This window comes from Danio rerio, chromosome 10 (genome assembly GCF_052040795.2).
Source record: "Danio rerio strain M-AB ecotype USA chromosome 10, GRCz13ab, whole genome shotgun sequence".
Lineage (NCBI taxonomy): Eukaryota > Metazoa > Chordata > Actinopteri > Cypriniformes > Danionidae > Danio > Danio rerio.
This window is the reverse complement of record NC_141030.1, coordinates 33,583,073-33,609,827: the sequence shown is the minus strand read 5'-3', so window position 1 is coordinate 33,609,827 and position 26,755 is coordinate 33,583,073. Positions and strand designations below refer to the sequence as shown.

The 26,755-nt window shown below is 36.8% G+C and overlaps 2 protein-coding genes and 4 non-coding genes across 11 annotated transcripts in view; all 6 read right to left on the bottom strand.

Annotated features, from left to right (window-relative positions):
* Positions 1 to 20,382, bottom strand: part of jhy (junctional cadherin complex regulator) — a 31,930-nt gene extending 11,548 nt beyond the window's left edge. The window contains 6 exon segments of one of the 6 annotated variants that reach the window (NM_001045023.3): positions 85 to 367; positions 2,368 to 2,906; positions 5,403 to 5,507; positions 15,262 to 15,787; positions 19,748 to 20,061; positions 20,163 to 20,382. In NM_001045023.3, the coding sequence (NP_001038488.3) occupies positions 85 to 367; positions 2,368 to 2,906; positions 5,403 to 5,507; positions 15,262 to 15,787; positions 19,748 to 20,046 (1,752 nt within the window). In that variant the 5' untranslated portion in view covers positions 20,047 to 20,061; positions 20,163 to 20,382. 6 annotated transcript variants of the gene reach the window in all.
* A 1,573-nt stretch (positions 20,383 to 21,955) lies between these two features.
* hspa8 (heat shock protein 8) lies at positions 21,956 to 26,174 on the bottom strand. The gene is given in 9 exon segments (NM_001110403.1): positions 21,956 to 22,449; positions 22,562 to 22,794; positions 22,872 to 23,070; positions 23,160 to 23,362; positions 23,565 to 24,120; positions 24,351 to 24,503; positions 24,712 to 24,917; positions 25,129 to 25,338; positions 26,090 to 26,174. Coding segments are annotated over 8 exon segments (1,950 nt in total). The 5' UTR covers positions 25,334 to 25,338; positions 26,090 to 26,174; the 3' UTR covers positions 21,956 to 22,254.
* LOC137490394 (small nucleolar RNA SNORD14) lies at positions 23,430 to 23,525 on the bottom strand. The gene has a single exon (XR_015501705.1). It is a non-coding gene; the product is annotated as a small nucleolar RNA SNORD14 (small nucleolar RNA).
* LOC137490391 (small nucleolar RNA SNORD14) lies at positions 24,187 to 24,282 on the bottom strand. The gene has a single exon (XR_015501695.1). It is a non-coding gene; the product is annotated as a small nucleolar RNA SNORD14 (small nucleolar RNA).
* Positions 24,570 to 24,665, bottom strand: LOC137490392 (small nucleolar RNA SNORD14). The gene has a single exon (XR_015501696.1). It is a non-coding gene; the product is annotated as a small nucleolar RNA SNORD14 (small nucleolar RNA).
* Positions 24,999 to 25,094, bottom strand: LOC137490393 (small nucleolar RNA SNORD14). The gene has a single exon (XR_015501704.1). It is a non-coding gene; the product is annotated as a small nucleolar RNA SNORD14 (small nucleolar RNA).
* Positions 26,175 to 26,755: the final 581 nt, after the last annotated feature.

Here is a 26,755-nt window from a genome sequence, read left to right as displayed (position 1 = left end):
ATATTTAACATTGACTTTACAGACTACACATGATAATAGCTTGGTTGTATCACAAAGTAGACAAATGAATACTAAAATACACACCTTATAATTTGCTTTAGCCTTCAGTTGTCTGTGTTTCTCCATTTGTGTAAGGTAACCTTCTGAGCCGCTTCTGTAGATTGGATTCAGCTGCTGGTCTCTATCTGAGCTGAGATCTGTGTCGCTGCCATTCGCTCGGGCTATAGGGGGCAGCACTGCGTATGGACCAGAGATCTGTGTCGAGGGCACAGAATATCCCACACTCTCCTCATCACTGGCCAAAAGCTCAGGTGGAAAGTGGAAGGCCTCCGCTTCAGGGGATGTGGGCAATTTTAGCATTGGTATCCTACAGAACCATGGAGTATAACATGAATATCAACACCTAGAGATTTTTTTTCCATAACATATACGTTTAGAAAAAAATGCATTTATTATGTTGGTAGTTTGTAGCATGTCATTTCAGTGGTCATGGTGGCACTAGCTAAAAAAGAAGGGTTTACTCAACCTCAGACCATTCAACATGTTGAAAACTTGTTCTTCGATTGTGTTTTTTTTTTTTTTTTTTTTGTGATTCATAAAATGCAAGTCAAGAATCCCCTCTTCATTATAAACAAACCATGTCGGCTCAGACTGCCACAAAAGAGGCCGTGAAATAAAGGTTCATAATGTTAGACCATTAAGTTTACCTCAAAAGTCCTTAATATATTTTCAGGACCCATGGGTATTTATTTTTGCCTGTATGCTTTTTTTCTTTATTTTCTAACTCTCTTTAATATTACAAATATTATAATCCTAATAATATTAATAATAATCTAATGAAAATCACAGTACATAAAACATATCTAAATTAATATTTTCTTATGAATTTTTTAGATTTTTTGAGACTTACTGACTTTAAAGCACAATTAAGAGTGTCTTGTGTTCTTGAAATAATTTCATTTCTTATTTTATATTTTTAGTCTATGTTTGTCACAAAATTTCCAAATATGATGAATTTTGCATTTTTAAAATAAATAAATAAATAAAAATTCCTCTTAGAAATTCTAAGATAATTTAAAAATCCTGAAGTTTTATTACTTTAATTGAATTATTTATTTTTATATATTATATATATTATATATTATATTATATATAAAATATATATTTATATTTTTTTCATTATTTTAATTTATTTCTATTTCATTATTTTAATTTACATTATTGAAATTTTTATTTTAATTTAGAAATAACTACATTTGAGTTTTTTCTAAAATAACTAAATATGTAGTTATTTTAGATTTTCATTGTCTTTATTCTGACATCACAACAGCTTTACTTTGACATAAGAAATACCACCAAAAAATAGCATTACTTTAAGTGTAGGACTTAAAATCTTCTTATTATAAAATAATCATATTAAAATCTTTCCATTATTATCTTTCCATTTTATTGTAGTTTATGACTTTTGAATAAATTATGCCCCACAAGGAAAGAACCTATATGAGGATATATGTGCATATATAAATCCTATATGCAGTATATTTGCACATATAAGATAATATATATGCTGCATATATGTGTATATATGCCACATATAGGAAAAATTTAGGTGCATATATGTGCATATACAGGTCAGAAACAGTTGAAGTCAGAATTATTAGCCCCTCTTTGAACTCTTTTTAGCCCCTCTTTTTTTTTTATATTTCCCAAATTATGATTTACAGAGCAAGGAAATTTTCACAGCATGTCTGATAATATTTTTTCTTCTGGAGAAAGTCTTATTTGTTTTATTTTGGCAAAATTAAAAGCAGATTAAAATTTTTTAAACACCATTTTAAGGTAAAAATTATTAGCCCCTTTAAGCTGTATTTTTTTTTCCCGATAGTCTACAGAACAAACCATCGTCATACAATAACTTGCCTAATTACCCTAACCTGCCTAGTTAACCTAATTAACCTAGTTAAGCCTTTAAATGTCACATTAAGCTGTATAGAAGTATCTAGAAAAATATCTATTCAAATATTATTTACTGCCATCATGGCAAAGATAAAATTCAAACAGATTAAACAGAAATTGGGGGAAAACAAATAAACGGGGGTTATTAATTCAGGTGGGCTAATATTTCTGACTTCAACTGTATGTACATATAATATAGGAAAACGGCCAATTTCATATATGTCACATATATTAAAAACATATAGCAAAACCTATTTTAAAACGGATATATCCATATAGGTTCTTTGCATGGGGGGCACCACTGACCTACATTAAAATTGCACACCACAGGCTTAAAAACAATATAGTGTGCAAGCATAATACTGTTGGTTCATGTTTGCATACTTGCCTAAAGTATACTTCCGAACTTGCCTGAGTCTGTTATGATTCCTGAATGATGCATTCTCATTAAGAAGAGGTTTCCCAGCACGCCTCCGAAAAACATTTCTGTCCACAGCCTGGACCACCAAACCAGATTGAGCAGCTGGAGAAGACGCAACTGCTTTTGGAGCCAATCGCATCTGCTCTACTGAATTAGTTAGTACAGTGGTTTGATAGTCTGCTTGTGAAAATGGTGGGTTAAACAGATCCCATTGCAGTGCTTGAGAAACAAGAGTAAAAATAGTCTCTTTTTGAGAAATATTGAGTGGTTGTGCATTACTGGCAGGAGTGTGGAGGTTTATGTTAAAGTTGACGGTTGGTGGAGCATTAGTGTGAGATGGAAGTCCAGACTGGTGTTTTGGTGGGTCATGATTGTTGGCTGTTGGAGCTTCCTTTGTCTGGTCATTCATTTCTGTAAGGGGTTTAACCTGAGCTTTGGCTTTAGAGTCAGGAACTGGAGGCTTGAGCTGATCTGGGTGGTTGCTGGTTCGCTCCTTCTTTTTTGGTACCTTCCGTTCTTTATGGCTTTGCTGTAATTGGGTACACAATTAAAAACTCGGTTTAAAATCTGATTTAAAATCTCAAGTAAGCTTTGTCTGTGCTTTAACAGGATAGTTCACAAAAACAGTTACTCACTATTTACTTACCTAAACGTGTCTGAGCTTCTTTCTTCTGTTGAACATAAAAGTAGGCATCACTGACATCCACAGTATACTATTGAATTAAAAAAATACTTTTGAAATCAATGATTACAGGTTTTCAGCTTTCTTCAAAATATCTTCTTTTGTGTTCAACAGAACAACGAAACTCAAATACGTTTGGACCAAATGAAGAGAGTAATTATTGACAGAATTTTCAGTTTTGGGTGAACTATCCCTTTAAGGAATACAGATCATTTAAGAGCAGTTCCCAGTAATAAACATGGAAATATTACACAACTGTGCAAAGAGTGTCAATTTTAAAAGATCAACATGCAGCTATAATGAAAACAATGTGCTAAGGTAAAACGGACAATTTGTGAGAGTTAAGATAAACAGAAGACAAAAACATTTTTAAGACCATTGTAAATGAATTTTTTGACTCATACAGGGCTAAATGCTAAGATTTTTTTTTCAAATTGCCCAGTTGGAAAAGACTTTTATTTGCCTGAACTTTTTTTGAACAATTTAATAAATGTTTACAATATTTTAGTTAATTCTGAGCAAAATATTTTAAATATTGTGTCAAAACAAGCAAGCTCTATTTGTATACATACACATTTTTTAACATAACCTTTCTTAAATAAATAAACAAATAAATAAATTTATATTATACTTACATACATTTACATATATTATATTTACATATTTATATATATATATACGAATGAACCACCAACTTATGCAGCACATATTTCACACAGCGGATGTCCTTCCAGCTGCAACCCATCTCTGGGAAACATACATACACAGTCATTCACACTCATACACTACAGACAATTTAGCCTACCCAATTCACCTGTACCGCATGTCTTTGGACTGTGGGGGAAACCGGAGCACCGGGAGGAAACCCATGCGAGCACAGGGAGAACAAGCAAACTCCACACAGAAATGCCAACAGACCCAGCCGAGGTTCGAACCAGCAACCTTCTTGCTGTGAGGCGACATCGCTACCCACTGCGTCATCTTATTCGTGTTTATTTGTTAGTGATTGTATGGGTGTTAGCCAGATTGGGTAGCTATACATGACAAAGGAAAATTAAGACCTGTTTAAGATATGTAGACCTACAACACGATATTTCAGTAAACTTAAGACTTTTTAAGGCCTAAAATTTTGTTTTTGAAATTTAGGACATTTTAAGACTTTTTAAAACCCAGCGGATACCCTGAGAAATGCAAAGTAAAAAATCATCTTTCATCTCTGAGGTACGTTACAATGGCAAGTTACCACATTCTTATTGATGGTTGCTATTCACTAGCCTTAAAGGGCCATGTGTGAGTAGGTCATTTTGAACCATTTCTCCTTTGTGTGCCAAAAAGTAGGTCAAATAGCATAAGAACAACACCATAGTTAGTCAATAATTACTCCAGGTGGATGCTGCACACTGGTGGACGATGAGGAAATGCCCAGAAAAGCAAAATATAAATGTAAGGAATTATTATTATTAATTTTTACGGATTTTCATTGTTGGTCAAACTATGTCTTAAGCGTACTTAAAAACCCAAATAAGCAAGATAAAAATCTGGGCACATGTTAAGATTACACAAGATTAAATCTGCATGTTGTTTTTAAAGTCTCAATGCACAAAAGAATGATATTAGCATAAATCGAATAACTCCCCCAAATATGATGAGGGCTCTTTGGGTAAAATCCGTTAGCCCAAAATAATGCTTTTTAAAAATTCAATTACAAATTCAAGTCATGACGAAGGTATTGACAATACCTTACCACACACTCTAATTTGAAATATCGCAGGGCAAGGGGCTAAAAAGAATCTATCCCATTGAGCAGAGATATGTCCTTATATAACTGTGGCTTCACGGCTATTGTCATGAACGAGGGAAGAGAAAGACAGGAGCATTTATATAATGTTTCTTTGTGGTGAGCCTGGCATGCACAGGGGAGCGACGGACATTATTCTTGTGAGGTCTGGGGCTGTGCCTCAGCATGTAATGCCTCTGATTTAGCCAACACCAGCTTGCACCATTCTTAATGGGAAAATATTTACACTCCTCTGCTTGCCGGCATTAAGGTGACCGTTCAAGTGCTCAAAATAATGATGCTTCTCCATTCCCCCTCTTTCCTCAGCACAGGCTCCTTTTCAAGACATTTCAGAGGCTCCATTGTGCCTGAACAACTCTATCAGAAATTGCGTCCATCACAGCAGAAATGAAATCCCGGGTGACAGTGTGCCCACTGTGCAGACATTTTCATCTTGAGAGGAAGCCCTCGCAGACTGTTATGCATTAGGGCAATGGATTGTGCCAAGCAGCCCCACCTACGTTTGCACAGATAGAGATGGATGGAATCGATAAATTGAGCTCTACCTTCAGTTTTTGTGTTTTTTGGAGCCACATCAGCTCGGGATCCTGGACATTGTCTTGACTCTCCGGGCTACGAGTGCTGATAGTCTCGTAAGAGGTTCGCCTGGGCTGTGGGAAAAGCAGAAAGAAGGGAGTGACTGTTTGCTAAGCCTCCTTTTAACAATTCACCTGTTTGCCGTGTCGATGAAAGTCTATTATTTCACCTCACATTTATATTCAAGTATTGACTGCAAGCAACAGGGGCCAACTGTGCACTGTTAGAGGAAAACAAAGGCGTTTGTGAGTTTGTGAAGAAACGTTTGACCACACGATGCTTTTGGTGTAAATGTTTGCTGACAACTGCATTAAATAGCCCACCTACTCAACTAAACATGGAGCGTTTGTCTATAAAATAATGCAGCCTTCAGCATCTGGCAATTCTTATGATCAACTTTTAATTCTTAATTACTAACCACGGCTCTTCTGAGTTGTCCTACATCAGTCTAGAAGGGTGTTCTATTGATTCTCTTTAAAATGATTCTCTCGAAGCAGTTCGGAGATAAGTGTCTAGATACACCCCCGTTACATCAGTGCACTCTCTCAATTTTTCTTAATGTACCCGTTCAGAGGCGGAATATCTACAGCTAATGCTGTAATGAAAATCATTTAGTAAACTTCCAGTCACTTTGGCTGCTGAGGACAATTCTCGGCGATCGATGGTATTGACAGCTTGCGGCGTCCCTGAATGCATGCGGCTAATTCTGAAAGCGTGAATAGACGAAGGTCAAAGAGACACATGCAGCAGTGAGTGGATTGAGTTGTAACATATCCATCAATAAACAGGCAGCCATGCTGGTCCATCTATTTAGCGAAAGGCCATGTGCGCAAGGAACTGATTTGTGAACAGCCTTCAACGTTACTGGACCAGAGACACTGATTGAACAGTTATTCATCTGAGGAAAAACCAACACAGTCTCACGGCAATTCGTAACTTTTTGTTTTAGTGGCTAATTTGTATGAATTTGTACAATCTCATTCATAATATTTAGTACGATTTGCTTATCCCTCAATGCAGTTGGGTTTAGGGATGGGGTTGGGTGCCACACCTCCTTTTTAAAACCGTACATTTTCGTATGACTTAACTCTTGCGAATTTATACGAATTAGCCACTAAACTGACAAAACGTAAAAATAGTTATGTTTCCTCGTGAGATCAGTATGCCATATGTATGAGACTCCTACCTTATGATTTTCAACCCGTGGTTCTAAAAAGATGGGTAGTTATATAGATTTACTGTTAACTTACTAAATCTCAGGTCATCCAAGATGTTGCTGACTTTGTTATAACATTAGATTTTACATTTGAAGTTGTAGTCCTTGATAATGAAGGCAAAGGCTACAGGTACTTTGAGAGTAAAAAAGTAATAATTATATATATATATACTAGGTCCAGGTAAATAGTGTTTAGTTTCTTTCACAAACCAGTCATTTCACTACATGACCTCTTAGTGTATTACATGTGTGCCACACGCCGGCTTTTAAGTGACGCTTCCGGCCGTCAGATCACCCCCTGGGGGCTGGCTGCAGTACAAGTCATAAACCCCGCCTCCCCTGTGTTAATGAACGAGACTTGAGCACAAATAAAAAATAATAATTACACTTGGAATATAATGTTCCAAAACATGGTTTTGGTCAATTAAGGCACTGGTTATCACGCTGTAGGGTTTAGATGTTCATTTTCGTAAAGAGTTTTTTTGTTTGTTTGTTTGTTTGTTTTTAGCCAGTAATTCAGTGCTATAAAAATGGGGCGTGTCATCGTGATTGACAGTTGTGATTGACAGCTTCTCTAAGCAGACCGTTGGAGCTTCGGGGGAGATTGAAGTGTTATTATAAAATTTTTTGTGCTATTTTACCATGATAAAATGAGTTGTTCAGCAGTAAACTATACTTTCTGACCTACATGATGAATAAAAAAATTCAAAAAGAGGCAAAAAAAATGATAAACAATATATAAGCAATGTTGCAGAAGCTGATAGATATCAGTTGATGTATTAATTAAGTTTATTGTAAAAATTGATAAGGATTATTTTATATAGTGAAGGGATGGGATGTGTAAATATCCGGTTGATATTTAGAAATCTTGCTGTATTTCTCTTTTAAACGCACATTTTTTCCCTCATGGTAAATATATAGCTATCCATGATGTGTATATTTTGGATCCTATTGATTTTTAATTATAATATTATAATAAAAAATGTAGGTGTTGTTTCTTTGTTATTGTTCGTATTTTACAAGTGATATTTCTGCCCCTATGAAGATAACAAATACCAACAACAACCCGTTATAAGAGAAATATTTTTGTGCTCACAGCTTAGTCTAACTCAGTCATATGAAAGGTTGTTTATTTTGCAGTCCAACATAAATTGTTTTTATTAAATTATTAAAAACAGCTTATATTGCACAGTTAGTTAATAAAGTGTATATTATTAAATGTTTTTGAATGTAATTACTTATATTTATATTAGCAAGCCATTCAGTGCAGATACGGGCGGTCAAATGAGAAGTTCAGGGGGCGTGTTGATTTGATGTGCAGGCGTTTGGTGATTTGATTTGATGTGCAGAAGCTCTGTGGCTCCATCTCTGGCTCCATCCGGTAGTCCTACTGTTTATGCCCAGGCTCCAATTTAAGCAGTTTTTTGTAACAGTTTGCACCCGTCATGAGGCGTTTTGCATTCAAAGCATTCGTTGGGAAAATGTGGTGTAGTGTCAGCCATATTTTTTACAGTGATTGGTGTATCATCAGTCGTTACGGGTATTAATATTATTTAGCATTCATGTTTTCTTGACTCTTAAAGTGCCAGTAGTCGTTGACTTTTAACAATTTATTGATCAATAAGTATTTAAAAAAATCTAGTTTTCCACTGAATTAAAAAACCTCTTTCCACATTGTAGATAGCTCAGGGTACATTTATTATGAGTGAATTTTCATTTGAAATGATCGATTTCAAATTATCGATCCAACTAAAATTCCTTTGGGGTTTGGTCAATTCACATCTAATTTAAGAACTAAAAGGAAATTTGATTTCAATGGGATAAAAAAATAATCAGAAAGTTTGTAAATTGCAAAACAACATACAACAGGCAATGCGCAAACATTCCAAGTAGTGGCTCTCATTATAAATGAAAATATCGATTGGAGTGAAAACGCATTGTAAAATCCGTTGTTTGTTATGTCGCAAGGTTAATAAGAAGCCACGCATCCAGCTCATTTTCCTGTATAGCGCTAGGATCATTTCGAGTAGAGAGATTGAGCCATGCAGTAACAGGTGTGTGAGTATCAGACATCACAGACCTGCCCTTCATGTCCTCTTAGCCGCAGCAGGCCACAACCTCTGCCCCATCCACGACCACTGCCTTTTGTCCGCCATTTTAATAATCTCAATCAAATTGAGGAAATGATCAAACAAAATTGCATTTTGAGCTTCATAAGCTGTGTAATATCTATTCTGTTAAATTGGGGCCCGTAATTGCCTCTTGGGGCGAGACGTGGCACAACAAAGTCAGGCGATTGGAGCTTGCCATTTTCCTCAAGACTGGGAAACACAGCTTTTGCGATGAAGACATCAAAGGGCCGCAATTCTTGAATTGCATTTGGTTGCTATTGTGACCGCCCAGGCAATCTTGATTAGGTGTTTACACTGAGGTAGGGTATACAGTGGCAGAGAGCCGCGGAGCCTTGGTCTAGAGCTATTAAGAGATTGTACATTATGTTCCTGGCTTTGAAGTGAGGGTCTGGGGGATGACGAGGGATTGGGGCTGAGTGCAATGGCAGAAGATTGCACTGCTACTTCTGTCTTTATCAAAGGGGTCTCTGCTGGAGCTCATCATCACTCCCACACACGCCGGTTGGAAGTTGGTGCATTATGAGATTGTGTACATTTAATAACACGGCTAATTATTGCGAGTTAGGGGTTTGTGAAAGAGTAAATAGTGGCTTTTTAAAAGCCCAACAGACGCTCGCCGATAATGATGCCCAAAACTGATGGGAGCTAAGGGGCTTTTTATTCCCTTTGAAGGAAGCGGGCCACAAAAAAGCAAATAAAAGGGTAAAAGTAAAGGCTGTGTATCAAATTTACGAACAGACGCTTAGCTCCATAACGAACGTAAGCCATGAGGTTTTGTGCTTTCACATAGTAGGCAAATGACAAAAAAAAGCTAAACTTTAACCAAGTGGTAGAAGTATTTCGATTGCTCTTCATGTGTTACAATGTACTGGGAAAAAGCCTTCTTATATGATAGGCAGCCACATGAATTTCTTAAGAAATAGAGATATTAACGCGTTTGCAAATTTTCAAATAAATCATTCTAACATGATCTTAAAGATTGCACTGAAAAAATGCTGTGTTGTTTCAACACAATTTTCAATAAAATGAAGACTAATCCAATCATTGGGTTACAATTTTAACATTTCAACCAAACAGTTGACATTGTCCATATTTGAAACAACTCAACATTTATTATAGTACAATATCAATATGCTGTGTGTAAATGATTCAACAGCACTGTTGTATAAATATGTCAAAATGACAAAGATTTAAGACATAAATATAAAAGAGAAATATATAACTATTCATTCATTCATTCATTCATATTCTTTTTATTTTAGTGCCTTTATTAATCAGGGCTAGCCACAGCTAAATGAACCGTCAACTTATCCACATGTTTTACACAGTGGATGCCCTTCCAGCCACAACCCAGCACTGGGAAATAAAAACTATTAAAGTGGTAAATATGGAAATGTGTGGAGCAGGAGCTGAAGGTCTCTTTGGGAATTTTTTTGTCACTACAATGTGTTTTTTTCTGCCCAAATTATGTAGAATAGTTTTATTAGTTTTTTTTTTAATAAGATGGGTAAATCCAAACAGATGGACACAAAAACATGTACAACTGATTAACAATCTCAGAACTTTCAATAGGTCTGTCGTCAACAGTTTTTTTTTTTAATCAGATAAATGAATAGAGAAAATGAATTAAGATATTACTTTCAGAAATTGACTGTTGCGTTCTGAGGTCATATTTTACTACCTTCCATTCATCCCTGAGATATTTCATGAACAAAAAAATTGATTTTTCATCAAAAAGGCCTTGTTTACTATGTTGACATAATTTTAAGTAACTAAGTTATCCATATATCATCTGTCAATTCCTTTTCATTTGCTTTTGAATCTATAAATAATCCATAAATGGAATTTCTTTCATCTGTTAACACAAAAGAAGACATTTCGAGTATTTGTTTCCACGTATATGGAGAAAATTAATTTATTACTATAGGAAATTGTCCGTTGCATTCTGATGTCATATTACCTTACATTCATCCCTGAGATATTTCATGAACTAAACATTAGATTTTTCACCAAAAGGCCTTGTTTACTATCTTGAAATAATACAAAGTATTTTAGGTAACTGGGTTATCCATAGATCATCTGTCAACCCCTTTCATTTGCTTATGAAAAAAATCTATTTAAAAAAGTTATCACTTACTCGCCCTTATTCCAAACATTTAGAAGTTTCTTTCTTTTGACACAAAATAAGACATTTTGAATAAAACTGGAAACCCATAACCATCAACTTCTATAGTATTTGTTTTTCCTACTATAGAAGTCAATGGTTAAGTCTTTAGTGTTCAACCGAAGAAAGAAACCCATTAACGTTTGGAACCACTTCTGGAACAATTTTCATTTTTGTGTGAACTATCCCTTTAAAAGCATCTCTTAAGAGCATCTCTTAGTTTTAAAATGATCTTGACTGATAGTCACTCTCATCCAAAAAGAAAAGAAAATTTCATTGAGTCCCCAATCCACTATTTTCTTTTTCAACAGACAAGAAAATAACTCAAAATAAAAGCCACCTTATAAATGGAACATGACAGTGCACCATATTTCTTGGAAAGACAATGGTCTGAATTCATACCAGGGCACTGCTGGCGCATTCGGGGCACCGTCTAAAGCGGGGAGTGCTTTGCTCTGTTTACCGTGTCACAATGCTAACGGCTCTTCACTATGCTAATGCAGCTGATGTGAGACATTAAGGTGGGTCTGGGCTCAGATGGGCTGGGTAAGGTCTTAAATGTAGCAAATACACATGGGCCGCGGTGTGCAGACAAGCCAACCCTGCCAATTATACCCTGGGCCAGGTGCACTGATAACTAAGAGCCTATTGGTAACCATGCCCCTCTGATGTTCTTAACAGCCACTGTTGTGCAGATCAACTCATAATAGGCACTACATAGGCAGACATGATTCATTCTCTTCTCTCTGCTCCATCTGAAGACTCTGTGTGTCTGCCAAATTAATTTCCGTGACACAGGCAGCATAGTCTCCTTCAAAACCGGAGCAATGAAAACACCAAGGTCACTTATTTGGAATTAAAAAGAGCAAAGATAAAGGTCAGGTCATGCTAGATATGATATGGCCTCTTTTTGTGAGTAAAAGGAAAAAATGTGAGTGTCTATGCACAATGGAATACATAAAAAGGAATGCATCTAGATTCAATTACACAGATGAGACGAAAAACCGTTTCATGCTAAAGCCCAATTTTAGTTATTGATGCAGCTAACTTGAAATAAAAATGAGCATGCTGACCTCATCTCCTCACTCTTGTGTTGTTCCAATTCAAACCCATTGAAAAATGTATGGGCTGAGAGATTTCTTTTTCCAGTGAATGTCAGTTCTCCCAGAACTCTGACATTCTGAGAGAGGACAAAGGAATAAATCCAAATGAATTTTAATCTGAGCCTTTAATGCACATATAAGCACTGCAATACTTGTGCAAGGGCCAATGAGGTTCATTCCTGCATGTCAACCAGGTATGGGTGAGCTTCTGTTTTTGTTTACTGTTTAACATCTCAGCAGGCACAGGATTGACCTTGTACACCGACGTTGTAGGGACATTGTATTTTGTTTGGAAATGAAAACTGAGTTGACGTCAAAACCCAAAGTCAGGCTGATGTCAATGTCCGACGTCCAACCTAAAATCAACCAAATATCAACAGCTAATGATGTTACAGCTTGACGTTGTGTGGACGTTACCACTATGATGTCAATCAGACGTTAAATTTTGCTTGCCATACCCAATGAATAAATCTCAGTATATGACGTCAATATGACGTCGTATGTTTAAGATGTTGGCTTGTGGTTGGATTTTGGTCTCTTTTCAACACAACCTAAAATCAACCAAATATCAACGTCATTTGATGTTGTTATTCGCTTGTGAAGTGTGACGTCACGCGAAGCGGCTTCCGGGTCCAAGCACTCTATTCAACTGAATGGGGAGACTCATGAAATGGTAATAATAAACATTTACAAAGCGATTTAATACTTTCAAAAATCACGATCGCAATATATATGTCCATGCCTAATATCCGATGGCCAGAAAGTGATTCATTTTTTTTATAAATTGTTAAAATTTGGTATTTGTTATGCAGCAAGCCAAGAGATTGTTGTGTACACTATGATTTCATATAAAATTAACTTTAATGTGTGATAGGAATAACACGTGATCATAAACGAATGATTTCTCCACTCAAATGAATGGTGGCTTGGACCCGGAAACAGTATTACATACGTCACCAACACGTCACCACTTAACAAGCGGATTGGACGTCAAAATAACATCCTTAGACGACCTAAATCTAACCTAATATTACTGTCCTATGATGCTGTGTGCCTGCTGGGATGTATGTAATACAAAAAAATGTATCTATTCATCATATAAAACTATATTTAGCTATCTGGATTTATTTATTATCTCTTCATCAACTTTGTGATGTGAGTTTTGGGTAAACAGAATATTAACAGAGATGCACAAGATTTGTTTAGAAAATGAATGAAATTCTTCATTGTTTGGAATAACTTAAAGCTCACTTAGTAATTTTTTGTTAAGTAGACATCTATTAGACATCTAAGTACAGACATCTTAGCTAAAGCAAGGCTAAATTTTAAGCTGTCATTAAGTATCTGATAGGCATCTGAGAATAACCCAGAAAGAAACTATTAAATATATTGAATTCACAGATGGGACAGACTTCACATGTGTAGTCACTCGTTCCTGTATTTTTATTGACTAGATGTATTTTAGACATCTATAAGACTTATAAAATATAAAGTTGTATAAACACATATAAAAAAAGCTTCCTGGGAGTTGAATAAACAATGTAAGAATTTTCATTTTGTCATGACTGCATCTTAACCAGTTAAGGGTGAGCTTCTGATTTTGTTTACTGTTAAACATGTTTGTAAATAAATGCAAAAAATTAAATCCGTTCATCATAAAGCTATCTTGTCTCTTCCTATAAATTCCTATAGATTTGTTTTTTTATCTCTTCATTAACTCTCTATTCTCATAACTATCTTTTCATTTTAGGTGAATAGAATTTTAATGGAGATGCACCAAATTTGTTTAGTAAATGAATGATATTCTTCAGGGTTTGGAACAACCTGAAGCCCACCAAGTAATTTTGTGTTGAATAGACATCTATTAGACATCTTGGCTAAAGCAAGGTTAAATTTTGGGCTGTCACAGAGAATCTAATAGGCGTCTAAGAACAGCCCAGAACTAATCTGTCAAATGCATAAATACACTTCACTCGTGTAGTATTCATGTGTAGTTACTGGCTTCTTTGTTTTTGTTGATTGGATGTAGTTTAGACATCTATAAAACTTACAAATAAAATAAAACATGCCCCCTGAGAATTGAGTAAATGATGTAAGAATTTGTATTTTGTTGTGCCTGCATGTCAACCAGTTATAGTTGAGCTTCTATATTTGTTTACTGTTAAACTTGTATGTAAATAAATGTACAAAATTTAATATATCATTAAAAGCTATATTGTCTCTTCAAAAGGCTTAAATTAAACATAGATTTTAAAAGGATTTATTTATTTTGGATTTCTTCATCAGTTTTAGGATGTGTCTGAGTTTTGGGTGAATAGACTTTTAATGGAGATGTACCATATTTGTTTAGTAAATGCATGAATTTCTTCAGGTTTTGGAACAGCGTGAAGCTCACCAAGCAATATTGTGTTTATTAGACATCTAATATACATCTAAACCTAGACATCTTGGCTAAAGCAAGGCTGTCAGTGAAAATCTAATAGGTATCTTAAAAAGCCCAAAAGTAAACTAGATATTAAATACACAGTGTAGTCATTCATTTCTGTGAATTTGTTGACTAGATGCATTTTAGACATCTATTAGACTTCTTTAAACACACACAAAAAAATGTTTCATGGGAGTTGAGTAAATGATGTAAGAATTTTCAGTTTGTCGTGAAAGGTGAAAAGTGCTTTAAATGTAAGTTCAAAATTATATTTAAATAAATATATAATATTGTCCTATTGTTGACAACAGCTGGACATACAGTCACAATGTTTTGCTCATTATGTAGTTAAGTACATGAACGGTGAACATTTTTTTTTAGAGAATCTCACGATAAGAATGTCTAATAATAATAAATGTCTATGGAATATCACCACACTTGGTACGTAATATTTGACAATGAAAAAGCTGTGACCGTGTGCTGTGTTAGTCTACCCCCTAGTGGCTAACAATGATACTTCAATTCAGTCACTAATGCCTCCAACCAACAGTAAAGTCAAAACGTCTTCATGAAAGGCCAGCGTCCTGCAGAATTTAACTTCAGGTCAAGTTTAATATTTTCAAAATAACTAGAAACTTCCTCAAGTGTGTTTGAAAGACTGTGGCCCTTCAGAAGCACCATGTGATGCCTCTTGTAATAAGCCAAATTTATTAGTGCACTCCCAAAAGAAAACTATGAAGAATATCAGATATAAAGCTAATCAAAGGAATATTTTTAGAAATACTTACTTGCTTTGTCTCATCTGGTTTATCTTTCTGCTGATGAGCTTTCAGGTAAGACCCCTTCTTTTGTGTATTGATGCCAAGAGTTGCTTTGTTGCGCTCCACAATATCTTCCCTAGCTCTGACTGGCGTTGGATCAGAGGAATGTCGAGAGATTCTTTTCTGTGGAGAAACTGATCTGACATTCATTAGGGGATTCTCTCTGGGATTTTGTGGTGTGGACATGCAAGAACTTTTAGATTCAGGAGGGTCAAAACTGTCGTCCCGTTGTGGGTGCAGATGGAAAGGAGATGATTGTGCTGGGGATAAACCATTGTCTGTCTGAACCACCGATGGGCTACTGACAACGGCATATTCTCGTCTGCTCCCTAGAGCCCTGTTCTCCAAGGGTTGGAAACTATCTTCAGACTCCTCAGATGAGTCAAGAGAAAGGCCTGTGTTTAGATGCTTGAGAAACGGAGCCCCTTCCAGATTCTTTCTCCAATTTGGGTCATAGCGCAAGTCAGCGTATTCATCATCAGGGGGAGTTTGTCTGAAACAGTTGAAAAAGGTTAAGAAGAAATAAGTCATAAACACTTGGGAAGAGCTTTAAATTGAGGAGCAGGCTGGGTATGTCTCATTTAGTGCTTTCGGCATTGTCAGTAAGACAGTCTGAATGCCTCAAACAGCCATCAAAACACAAGGGGGAAAAAAATCGGCTACACTTCTCAGCCGAAGCGAAATGGTAATAGCGTGTTGTAGTCGCTCCCCCCCACCGCCTTCCCTTCCCTCTAATGACTATGGGTCTGAAGACCACAATTTGGGGATAGTTTTGCAAATGGCTAATTCAAACATATGAAATAGGTTCAAACTACAACCTAATGTGCTCCTAGCATCATTGGATGAAAAGATCTCATTAAAATAATTAGAAGAGTGCCTCTTTGTTGTCCGCCTCTGAATAGTACAAGATGCTCTTCACATCCCATGATGCCAAATACGAGGCTGCCTGGATGCATGGCACTTCAGCCAATGAGGGCAAAAGGGCAAGGAATGGCTCTGTAATGATTCCACCGACGTGGTCTTGAGAATGCGGCGTGGGCTCGCAGCTGTGACGGGGTCTTTAACATGCAAAGTCTCTCTTGTGCTAATATGAATGTGTCAGAATTAAATCCAATAGGAAACGCGGACTATTGTTTGCATTCTGAATGTGAGACTTGAGTGTTTTTAAAGACAATGTTCGAGGTAAAGAGGATGTAAAGTAAATGGGTAGTTATTAATGATATTACGCCACATATTTCTGCACGCCATTCATTCGCAGGATTATGAAAATATGATGAGGTGGCTCAATGAAGTCTTTGTCGAGGTGCGCCATAAACATTATGAAAAAAACTATGCATGGGGTCAAGTAGCTCTTCAACAGATCTGCCATCAAAAATTAAAACAAACGCCTCACGGTTTTATTCTGAGGTAGATTTTGAGTGGCAGACAGAACAGTTGGGCTGGAGATGAAGAAGTGGAGACAGATGCGGTGATCCACACTTCAGATTCCAACAATCTGTGTTTCGGCAGCGCAGAGAGCTCGTCCATTCATTGGCAACAAAGCAACTGCTTTTTAACAGACTGCTGAATAGGGCCTTATTGTGGTAATGTCCTGGAAACTAAAAATCTAATTTCCGCTAAATGAGGGTACTTGTTTGGAAAGTACAAAAATTAGTGGATATTCCGGCTCAATTAAAATGCAAGCACAAACATCATTTTCAAAGACTGTCATTATCTATTAGACATGTGAATAAAAGCTGTCAGTCATCTCACAAAACGAACACAAAAAGCTCATCGTGGTGAGGTATTTAATTTAGTGCTTTTCAGGTATTGCCTTTGTTTATTCAGTCTATTTTGGTAACAGAATCAAAACCTCCAAAACAGAGGGACATTCAATAGGCAATTCACCCTCAGCAATACTCAGTTCTTATAGCCTATGATCTAGTACATGAATGTTTGCCTGTATTACTTAGCTATGTTTAATGAAAAAATATGAATAGTACTTAAATGACACTTTGTAAATGAGACCGTTAAGATCCTGGAAAGTGTATTTTTCTGTACTTTGACTTATGGGTAAACAGATAACATAAAGGAAACCAATAGCAAATAATAATATGCAAATAAGGCAAATAGTTTTCTATGATCATAGACTAAATATGACCATATGGTTGTTATAAGCTTGCTTATTTTAGCTAAAAATAATTAGTTAAAAACATTCTTTAATTTTGTCATTAGCACATTTTAGCTTAAGGACATGATGACAGATATCTTTTTGTGAACATCCCTTTGAATCTATGACATACAGAAGGAATTAAGGAGTAATAGAGATTGTGTAAATGAAAATACTGATTTGACAGACAATTTAAACTCTTGAAAATTTAAGAATGTGTAAGAGCTTTTTTTATGTGGGCAGGAGAGATTAACATGCAGCAATTTAAGAAAAAAACACCAGCAAATTGAGAAAAGATCTTCATCAGTTTGACAGCACACGGGCTGCAAATCATCACAACGCAAACACATTTTCCCTCTCAGGCTCAAATTAAGTTTTAGAAACAGGAAAAATCTGATATTTGTTGAAAATTATCTTAAGGGGTAGTACAAAAGAATCCTGACTTTTTTTAGAAAGAGACCTTCACATGCAAGGTGTTCTGGGATGTTGCAGATTTGCAACATTGGCCCAGTGTGGTAATTAGACACTGACAACTGAATATGATATGAACAATAACTTTTTATACAACTTTTCAAACAACGTAACAAATTGCTTTTCTGTGGCAGAACAACAACAAAAACAATATGGGATCCAAATCCAATATCTCAAATCCTCATTGAGTAGGTCATGTTTCCAAGTCACTTCGTCATGTGGTACTCCAAGAAACAGTTTTTGTCTTTTGTGTCATCTGGTGTGCAAGTGGGGAAACTGTTTGTTGCTAATGGACAACAAAGTCCTGCAGTGGTACTTCTGAGTAAAAAAAAAACTCATAAAATATGTATCTGGAGTAATAAGGTAGTTAATTTTTAACTGTTGCAAATCTGCAACGCCTGACTTGAGAGGATTAAAAAAAGAGCTGCATTTTCTCACAATGTAAACATTTACAAAAACACGCTGCATTTTTTCACAACACAACATAAATGTTTCAAGGGGACCCTAGAACGTGACGGACAAATACTTCCATACTATATAGTACGCTAAACTCGGTATGCGAGCCGAGTAGTAAGTCTGAATTAATAGAATTCGAAAATCAGTATGCGAGAATTTCACGGATGACCTACTACTTCTGACAAGATTCTGAAGTGCATGTCTTATGCATGCTGTGCTATCCCATGATGCCCTGCGAGAGAATTTATGAATAGGAGCAAAGCAACCTAACTGACGCAGGTAGGGCACGTGATCATGACAAAATGGCAGATGTAGTACATCTGTATTCCATTCATACTACTCACATTTATACTGTATAGTACTTTTCTAATGGCTAAGTAGTACATTTAAATTCAATTGCAGTACCTACTGAGCAGTAGGCGGTTTTGGAAGCAGCCTTGGTTTTTTTGGCAAATAAATAAATAAAGAAAGAAACAAGAATCGGGATATTAAAATAAACGAACAAAAAAATAAAATTTAAAAAATCACCAAAAACTTCACCGAGCATCACGGCACAGCAGCGTCCGTCATGTTTTTGGGTCCCCTTGAAAAATTTCTATTGTGTTCCGTTCTTTTTGTGTTGTAAGAAAATGCAGCGCGTTTTATTATATTGTTTGCGTTGTGTGAAAATACAGCATGTTTTTTTTTTAATGTGTTTGCGTTGTGACGATTTGCAGCTTGTGCTGTCAAACCGATGAACATTTTTTTAATTTTTTGTATTTGCATTAGTTTTCTTAAATTGCAGCATGTCAAGCTCTTTCGGACACTGTATTTTTTTCAGTTTCATTATTTTAAATCGCCTAATGAGACATAAAGAAATAAAAATATTACATAAAAAGAATGCTACATTAAAAAGGGTAAGACTTAAATTGATCAACTGCCATCTGATTGGATGGTGAAAATTAGGGGAGGGGTTGAAAATATGAGACCTTGATGATGTCAACTGAAAATATTAAATATATGTCAGAGGCAGAGCAAGTTTTTAATGTGTATAAAGTAAATTTAGTTTTAAAAGAGAGAAAAAAATCACCCAATTACTGCCCTTATATCTTTCTTGACCTGTATTACTTATTTTCCTCTTCAAAACACACTTTAGATGACAATGACTTTCATTTCTGAAAGTTCCACATAAACAAGTCATTCAAGGAAGGCATAAGTAATGATGACAACACATTATATTTTATTATATTATATTTTAGAGGTGAACTATTTTATAAAAAGTGACAAATATTCAATGTAGTTTTCAGATTAATGAAATATCATAAGGTCACAGCTTGAAAAGAGATGTCTACATATTTTGTATATGTTAGGGTATATTAGCTAACTTAAGTCCCTTACCTCAGTAGTCCTTTCAGCTGTGTTGGTTTCAGTTCCAGACTGTCATAAACATCAAACTGCTCCAGCTCCTCGCTGTCAGTCTCAGCACACATGGAGGTCTCCGCAGAGATTTGGTTAATGCGCATCTGAAGCTTTCGCTGGTACTCTTTCTCCTGCACCAGACTCTCTGTATCTGACTCTAACGAGTCCCACATCACTTTATCCGTTTGTCTACAGTCATCGTGCGTGCTGAATTTTACTTTTGACTCAGCCAACGCCTCAGGCTGGTTGAACTTATGGGTTTGTTGCTTGCTAGACATAAAAAGTCGTCACGTCTAATGTAAAATAAATCAACATTAAGAGTGCTGAAAACGTTTATTTTTAGTTTAACGTTAATTAAATAAGCAACGTTACTGAGAGTCAAACGTTAACTTACGTTTCAGGTCATCTCCGCTTGAACTTACGTTATAATGTTGCGCGAAGATATCGTAAACGGTCGAAATATTACTTTAATTACTTTTACAACATCGAAACATTACCTTTTACACAGACCCATTGGTCTGCTCTTCCAGATTTACTGGTAACAAACACGATTTGTTTGTCAGGGAATGTTTAGTTTGTTAAACCGTTGTCGTGGAAACCTAGACGCCATGATTGACCGCTGAACGCATGCGCAAAACGTGTATAGCCCACATAATGGTAGGTAAAACAAACATTTGAAGTTTAATTTACGGTTAGAACTAACAGATTTAAATTATATTCATTTTAACAATACTGTACAGCGGACTGGACAACGATTTATAACTTTTTCATTTCAACCAGAGCTACTCAAGTGCACCTTTACTTTTAGTAAATTAAAACTGCCAGCTTTGTTTGAAGCTTGTATGGGATTCTTCTGATAAAAAATATATTTAAATCCTTCAAATGCAGACAAGTTGACAAACCAATGACTTACATAAAATCCCCAAAATAATTAAACTGAGATAGTTATTTTACCACACCAGATCATTTCATAAAACATGAGCATACTCTGTACATTTTATACCACCTTAATCGCAGCATTTTGAATCATGGTTAAACTACAGCCCTCCAGTGAAGTTACTTAAAAGGCAGTTTAAAGGCCAAAATTTGCATTTTAAAAACGCATTTCCTCAACTCCCAGTATGTCATTGTGGCAGTGCATAATTCTCTTATTTTCTAAGTCACTATTTAACTTTAATAGTTGTTAGGACTTGACTAGGTTATTTAGACAAGTTATTGGATAAGTGGTTTTTGTAATGGGGGCTACAAACACACATACTTAAGCCCTTCAGACCCTGCGTCCATTACAGTGGACATCACATGACATCCCATGTTTTTTCACTTACGGAGCATTTCACCAAATGTAAAATTCCTCATAATTAAATACTGCTATACCATATATGGTTTTATAATATTCTATCAATATCAATTAGAATATAAAACATTTGTTTTGTAAGGGGCAGTTTCTGCTAACAATTTCAGAGCAAGACAGAGATGAGTCACTGTTACCAGAGGTAGAGGGAGAAATTGAGGTTGTGGCAAAGTCAGGATCAAGAAGACAGAAGATCATGACCATGACGCAGATGTAGAACCATTACTTTGTAATGACGGTATGTTGGAGAAGTACAACTGTTTTGACCTGATGTCCACTACAATTGGGGGGGAGGGGAAAAAAAAAAAAAAAAAACTTTTTTTTAAAATAATTTGATCTCATTAATGGGTGCCTCAAGAACTGAAAATATACTTTTACGCTTTTCTGAAATTTGGAACATAATTTAGGTCTAAAGATTACTTTAGCCAAATTGAGAAAGCAGTTAAAAAAAAAATATATATATATATATATATATATATATATATATATATATATATATATATATATATATATATATATAAAATTTAGTAAACCATTTCCTTGGTCTGGTAAACAGCACAGGGGAAGGATTTATAAATTAAAAATTGTTTCATAGGGTTTATAATTGTTTAACTGCATGCATGCTGGCTTACTGCCACATCCCCTGCACAATAGTTTGAGGCTTCTAAACATGGTAGATTGAGATTAAACTGTAAAGACATGCAATGGACAAATCCTGCAAAGAAAACATCTTTTATTTTTATTCTATTAAAATAACTCAAAGCGGAAGTCAGTAACTGCTTTGGGTTTAATCTTTAACACATTGAGATGTAAAAGTAAGACAAAAACAAATATAATTGGGAATAAGTCACCATTTTATTCTCGTCCTTCAAAGCATCAAGGCAGTTGGAAAAAAAAAAAAAAAGGCTTGTGAAACGTCACAAGTTTAAACTGTGCAATCTAGGTAGAAAGTCTGTTCCCTGTGATCTGGAAGTGTGATCCTTTAATCCCCTTTTCTTTTTATAATTGCAACAATCTCTCTGCAAGTTGAGGTCCTCTAAAACCTTTACAAGTAGTAATACATTTTAGAGGAGTTCAACAACAGAGGGCAACAGTAAACATTGCTATGGAGGTAGCATAGTGGCTTTGGAATGGCTTAGTCGACCTCCTCGATGGTTGGGCCGGAGGATCCACCACCTGGAGCAGCACCAGCACCTGGGAATCCACCGGGCATGCCTTCGGGCATTCCACCAGGCATGCCTCCAGCACTCTGGTACAGCTTAGTGATGATGGGGTTGCATACCTTCTCCAGCTCCTTCTGCTGGTGCTCAAACTCTTCTCTCTCTGCAGTCTGAATTTATTCAAACAAAATGCAAAGTTAATTTAGACTTCTAAAATAGGTTAGCAGATGCAAAATCTACATGCCATGACTGTCCAAATATCTCAAATGACAGCAAGTTCACCTGGTTCTTGTCAAGCCAGCCGATGACTTCATTACACTTGTCAAGAATCTTCTGTTTGTCCTCGTCACTGATCTTGCCCTTCAGCTTCTCATCTTCCACAGTGGACTTCATGTTGAAAGCATAAGACTCCAGACCGTTCTTGGCAGAAACCTTGTCACGCTGCACATCATCCTCAGCCTTGTACTTCTCAGCTTCCTGCACCATGCGCTCAATGTCCTCCTTGCTGAGACGACCTGAAATGCATCTTAAGTTAATTTCTGAAATGACTGAAGTAAAATTCATTTAAATATTTAGGGAGTGACGCGCTTACCCTTATCATTAGTGATAGTGATTTTGTTCTCCTTGCCAGTGCTCTTGTCAACAGCTGAAACATTCATGATGCCATTGGCATCAATGTCAAAGGTGACCTCAATTTGAGGGACACCACGAGGTGCAGGTGGGATTCCAGTGAGCTCAAATTTGCCCAGCAAGTTGTTGTCCTTCGTCATTGCACGTTCACCCTCATAGACCTGTAAGAGGGAAAAATAAAAATATTTCAATAAAAGGGAGTCAAGCGAGCTCGAGTGAAATAAAATGAAGCAAACTGCTTGGTACAAACCTGAATGAGCACACCAGGCTGGTTGTCCGAGTAAGTCGTGAAGGTCTGAGTCTGTTTGGTTGGGATGGTGGTGTTACGCTTGATGAGAACAGTCATGACTCCGCCAGCGGTCTCAATTCCAAGGGACAGAGGAGTGACATCAAGCAGAAGCAAGTCCTGAACGTTCTCAGACTTGTCACCAGAGAGGATGGCAGCCTGGACAGCTGAAACAGAAGAGGAAGAAATTAGAACCCTTGGGGAACTTGATACACTCCCGATGCATGACAACACACGCTCAGACATCCAAGGAAGGTACTTGGGCCATCTTTGGTTTTTCAACCTCTGGTGGAAACTACGAATGGCAAGGAATAAACTTCATCACAGCGATAGAAGGGGAAAAACTCATTTAAATTATGAATGACTCACCAGCTCCGTAAGCAACAGCCTCATCTGGGTTAATGCTCTTGTTGAGCTCCTTGCCATTGAAGTAGTCTTGGAGCAGCTTCTGGATTTTGGGAATGCGAGTGGAGCCACCAACCAGGACAATGTCATGGATCTGAGCCTTGTCCATCTTGGCGTCACGAAGTGCCTTCTCAACTGGGTCCAAGGTGCCACGGAAGAGGTCAGCATTGAGCTCCTCAAAGCGGGCCCTGGTGATGGAAGTATAGAAGTCGATGCCCTCATAGAGGGAGTCGATTTCAATACTGGCCTGAGTGCTTGAGGACAGGGTACGCTTGGCCCTCTCACAGGCTGTGCGGAGACGACGAACAGCTCTCTTGTTGTCGCTGATGTCTTTCTTGTGCTTGCGTTTGAACTCTGTGATGAAGTGGTTCACCATACGGTTGTCGAAGTCTTCTCCTCCCAAGTGAGTGTCTCCAGCAGTAGATTTGACCTCGAAGATGCCATCCTCAATGGTGAGAATGGACACATCAAAAGTGCCACCACCAAGATCAAAAATCAGGACATTTCTCTCAGCACCAACCTGAAAAATGGAAATAAAACTTAGGCATCTTAAATGCTTAATCTTCCTTTAAGACAGCATAAAACGTCGCTCAGACATCCAAGGAAGGTACTTGGGCCATCTTTGGTTATACAACCTCTGGTGGAAACTACGAATGGCAAGGAATAAACTTCATCATAGCGAAATTGATTAAAAAGAAACTAAAATGGGTATAAATCAAATACATAATACTTTTAATGAGTTTAACTAACCTTTTTGTCCAAACCATAAGCAATAGCAGCAGCAGTTGGTTCATTGATGATACGCAGAACATTCAAGCCAGAGATGGTACCAGCATCCTTGGTGGCCTGTCTTTGAGAGTCGTTGAAGTACGCAGGCACGGTGATCACAGCGTTGGAAACAGTCTGTAATGAGAGAGAACATTAGTCCCTTTTTACCACTTAGCAGTAACATCAATTGAACAGCTCATTTCGCTCAGACATCCAAGGAAGGTGCTTGGACCATCTTTGGTTTTTCAACCTCTGGTGGAAACTACGAATGGCAAGGAATAAACTTCATCATAGCGAAGCACAAGCTAAGAGAGCTACTACACAGTTTGCTGCATGAACTCACCTTTCCCAGGTAGGCCTCAGCAATTTCCTTCATCTTGGTGAGGACCATAGAGGAAATTTCTTCAGGGTAGAAGGACTTGGATTCACCCTTGTATTCAACCTGGACCTTGGGACGGGAATTGTCATTGATGACATTAAAAGGCCAGTGCTTCATATCAGACTGAACAACGCCATCATCGAACCTGCGGCCAATCAGACGCTTGGCATCTATTGAAAAACAAACATAGCATATACAAGTTAGAGGGCTTCTAAATCTGTATTGACAGGCTCGTATACAAAATTGTTGTTTCGCTCAGACATCCAAGGAAGGTACTTGGGCCATCTTTGGTTTTTCAACCTCTGGTGGAAACTACGAATGGCAAGGAATAAACTTCATCATAGCGAATAATTTTTGGGAAAAATATTAAAAAGTACATACCAAAGACTGTGTTGGTGGGGTTCATGGCCACCTGATTTTTCGCGGCATCTCCAATCAATCTCTCAGTATCTGTGAAAGCTACATAACTTGGTGTGGTCCTGTTTCCTTGGTCATTAGCGATAATTTCAACTTTTCCATGTTGGAAGACACCTACACAGGAGTAGGTGGTCCCGAGATCAATACCAACAGCTGGTCCCTTGGACATTGTGTCTGTGGGAGAGGAGGGGAAAAAGCAATTAATAATTAAAGGGAATTCAGTGTTGAGATGAACAGAACAACCAGGATGTCTATTAGCCAGCTAACATACTATTGTGAAATCACACACACACCCTGGAGCATATGCGGATGTGCGTCAGACCACGTGGTGTGCGCTTCTAGAACGTTCTACGGTCAAACTGGAGAATTTAAAATCATAAAAGGTAAAAACTTACTAAAATGCTACTTCAGTGTACAATGAAGCACCATACCCGCAATAACATGAAGTAATAAAGCCGGTATTGTAATTATTTAAGTCTCTAATCAAGGCTTAACGTTACTGTCGACTGAGGCGAGTGATGAGATTACACGAGGAGGCGATTTCGGTTTCAAATTAAATTCAGTATACTCAGACAATTTGTTTGAAATAACGTTACTGAAATACATTAATGTTTCGGATGTTTTAAAATTTAAAAAGATAATTTTTCCATAAAGTGAAAAGGTGAGGGAAAAATATTGTATAACGTTAACAAACTCGGAAACTTATAAACGGTGTGGATACATTATACAACTTCAGTTAGGAAATGATTACAAATGGTTAATCTTGGAAAAAAAAAAAACATTCTACAATTGAAAGAAAAAAAATTGGCTTTTAAAACCCAATCTAATATCAAATTAGTTGGAAATAGTTCCATAATAAATTGATGATTTGAAATGAATTACAGTAAACAGTACATAGTCGAAAACGAGAGAACAAAGGACTTACCAAGCTTGATAAAACAGAGATGGATGAAGATGCCGGTTGGAGAGCTGGAATGGCGACAAACTGCCTCGCCTTGCTTCAATAAGAGGACGGTCGAATGTTCTAGAACAGCTTATATTGCCGGTAGCGGAGCCAATGAGGTTGCAAGGATCGGGACTTCAACCGACAAGAACCAATGAAAAAATGCAATACTTCATTAAACCACACCTACTAAGGAAAAACGAAGAATATAATTGGTTGCACAAGAAATCCAAACCATCCCCCTCAAGTTTGCCGCAACCGCTGTCAATGCGGAACAGTTTGTCCTGCTGTATGAATGAAATCACCCTGCACGTTCACTGGAAAAGCGTCAGTGATACAGCAAAACATAAACGTTTGTCGAAAATGTTTTTGCTAGCGCCATGAAAAACATATATAACTTCATAACAATGTTGCCCCAATAGCTCGGTGACCTTGGTCTGAAACACAAAGGTCTCTAATATTCAAGTCATCATTTCATGAAGAAACATCGACATAAAAGGTGTTGTTTGTATTTACAGTACGCATAGAGCTCATATTCATATATTTTACTTTAATATTGTATTTAAATGGGTAAAAACACACTTTTCAACCACTGTCATCACGAATGGCTTTTGATTCGGTGTTTGAAGAAATGGAGACCAATCGCTG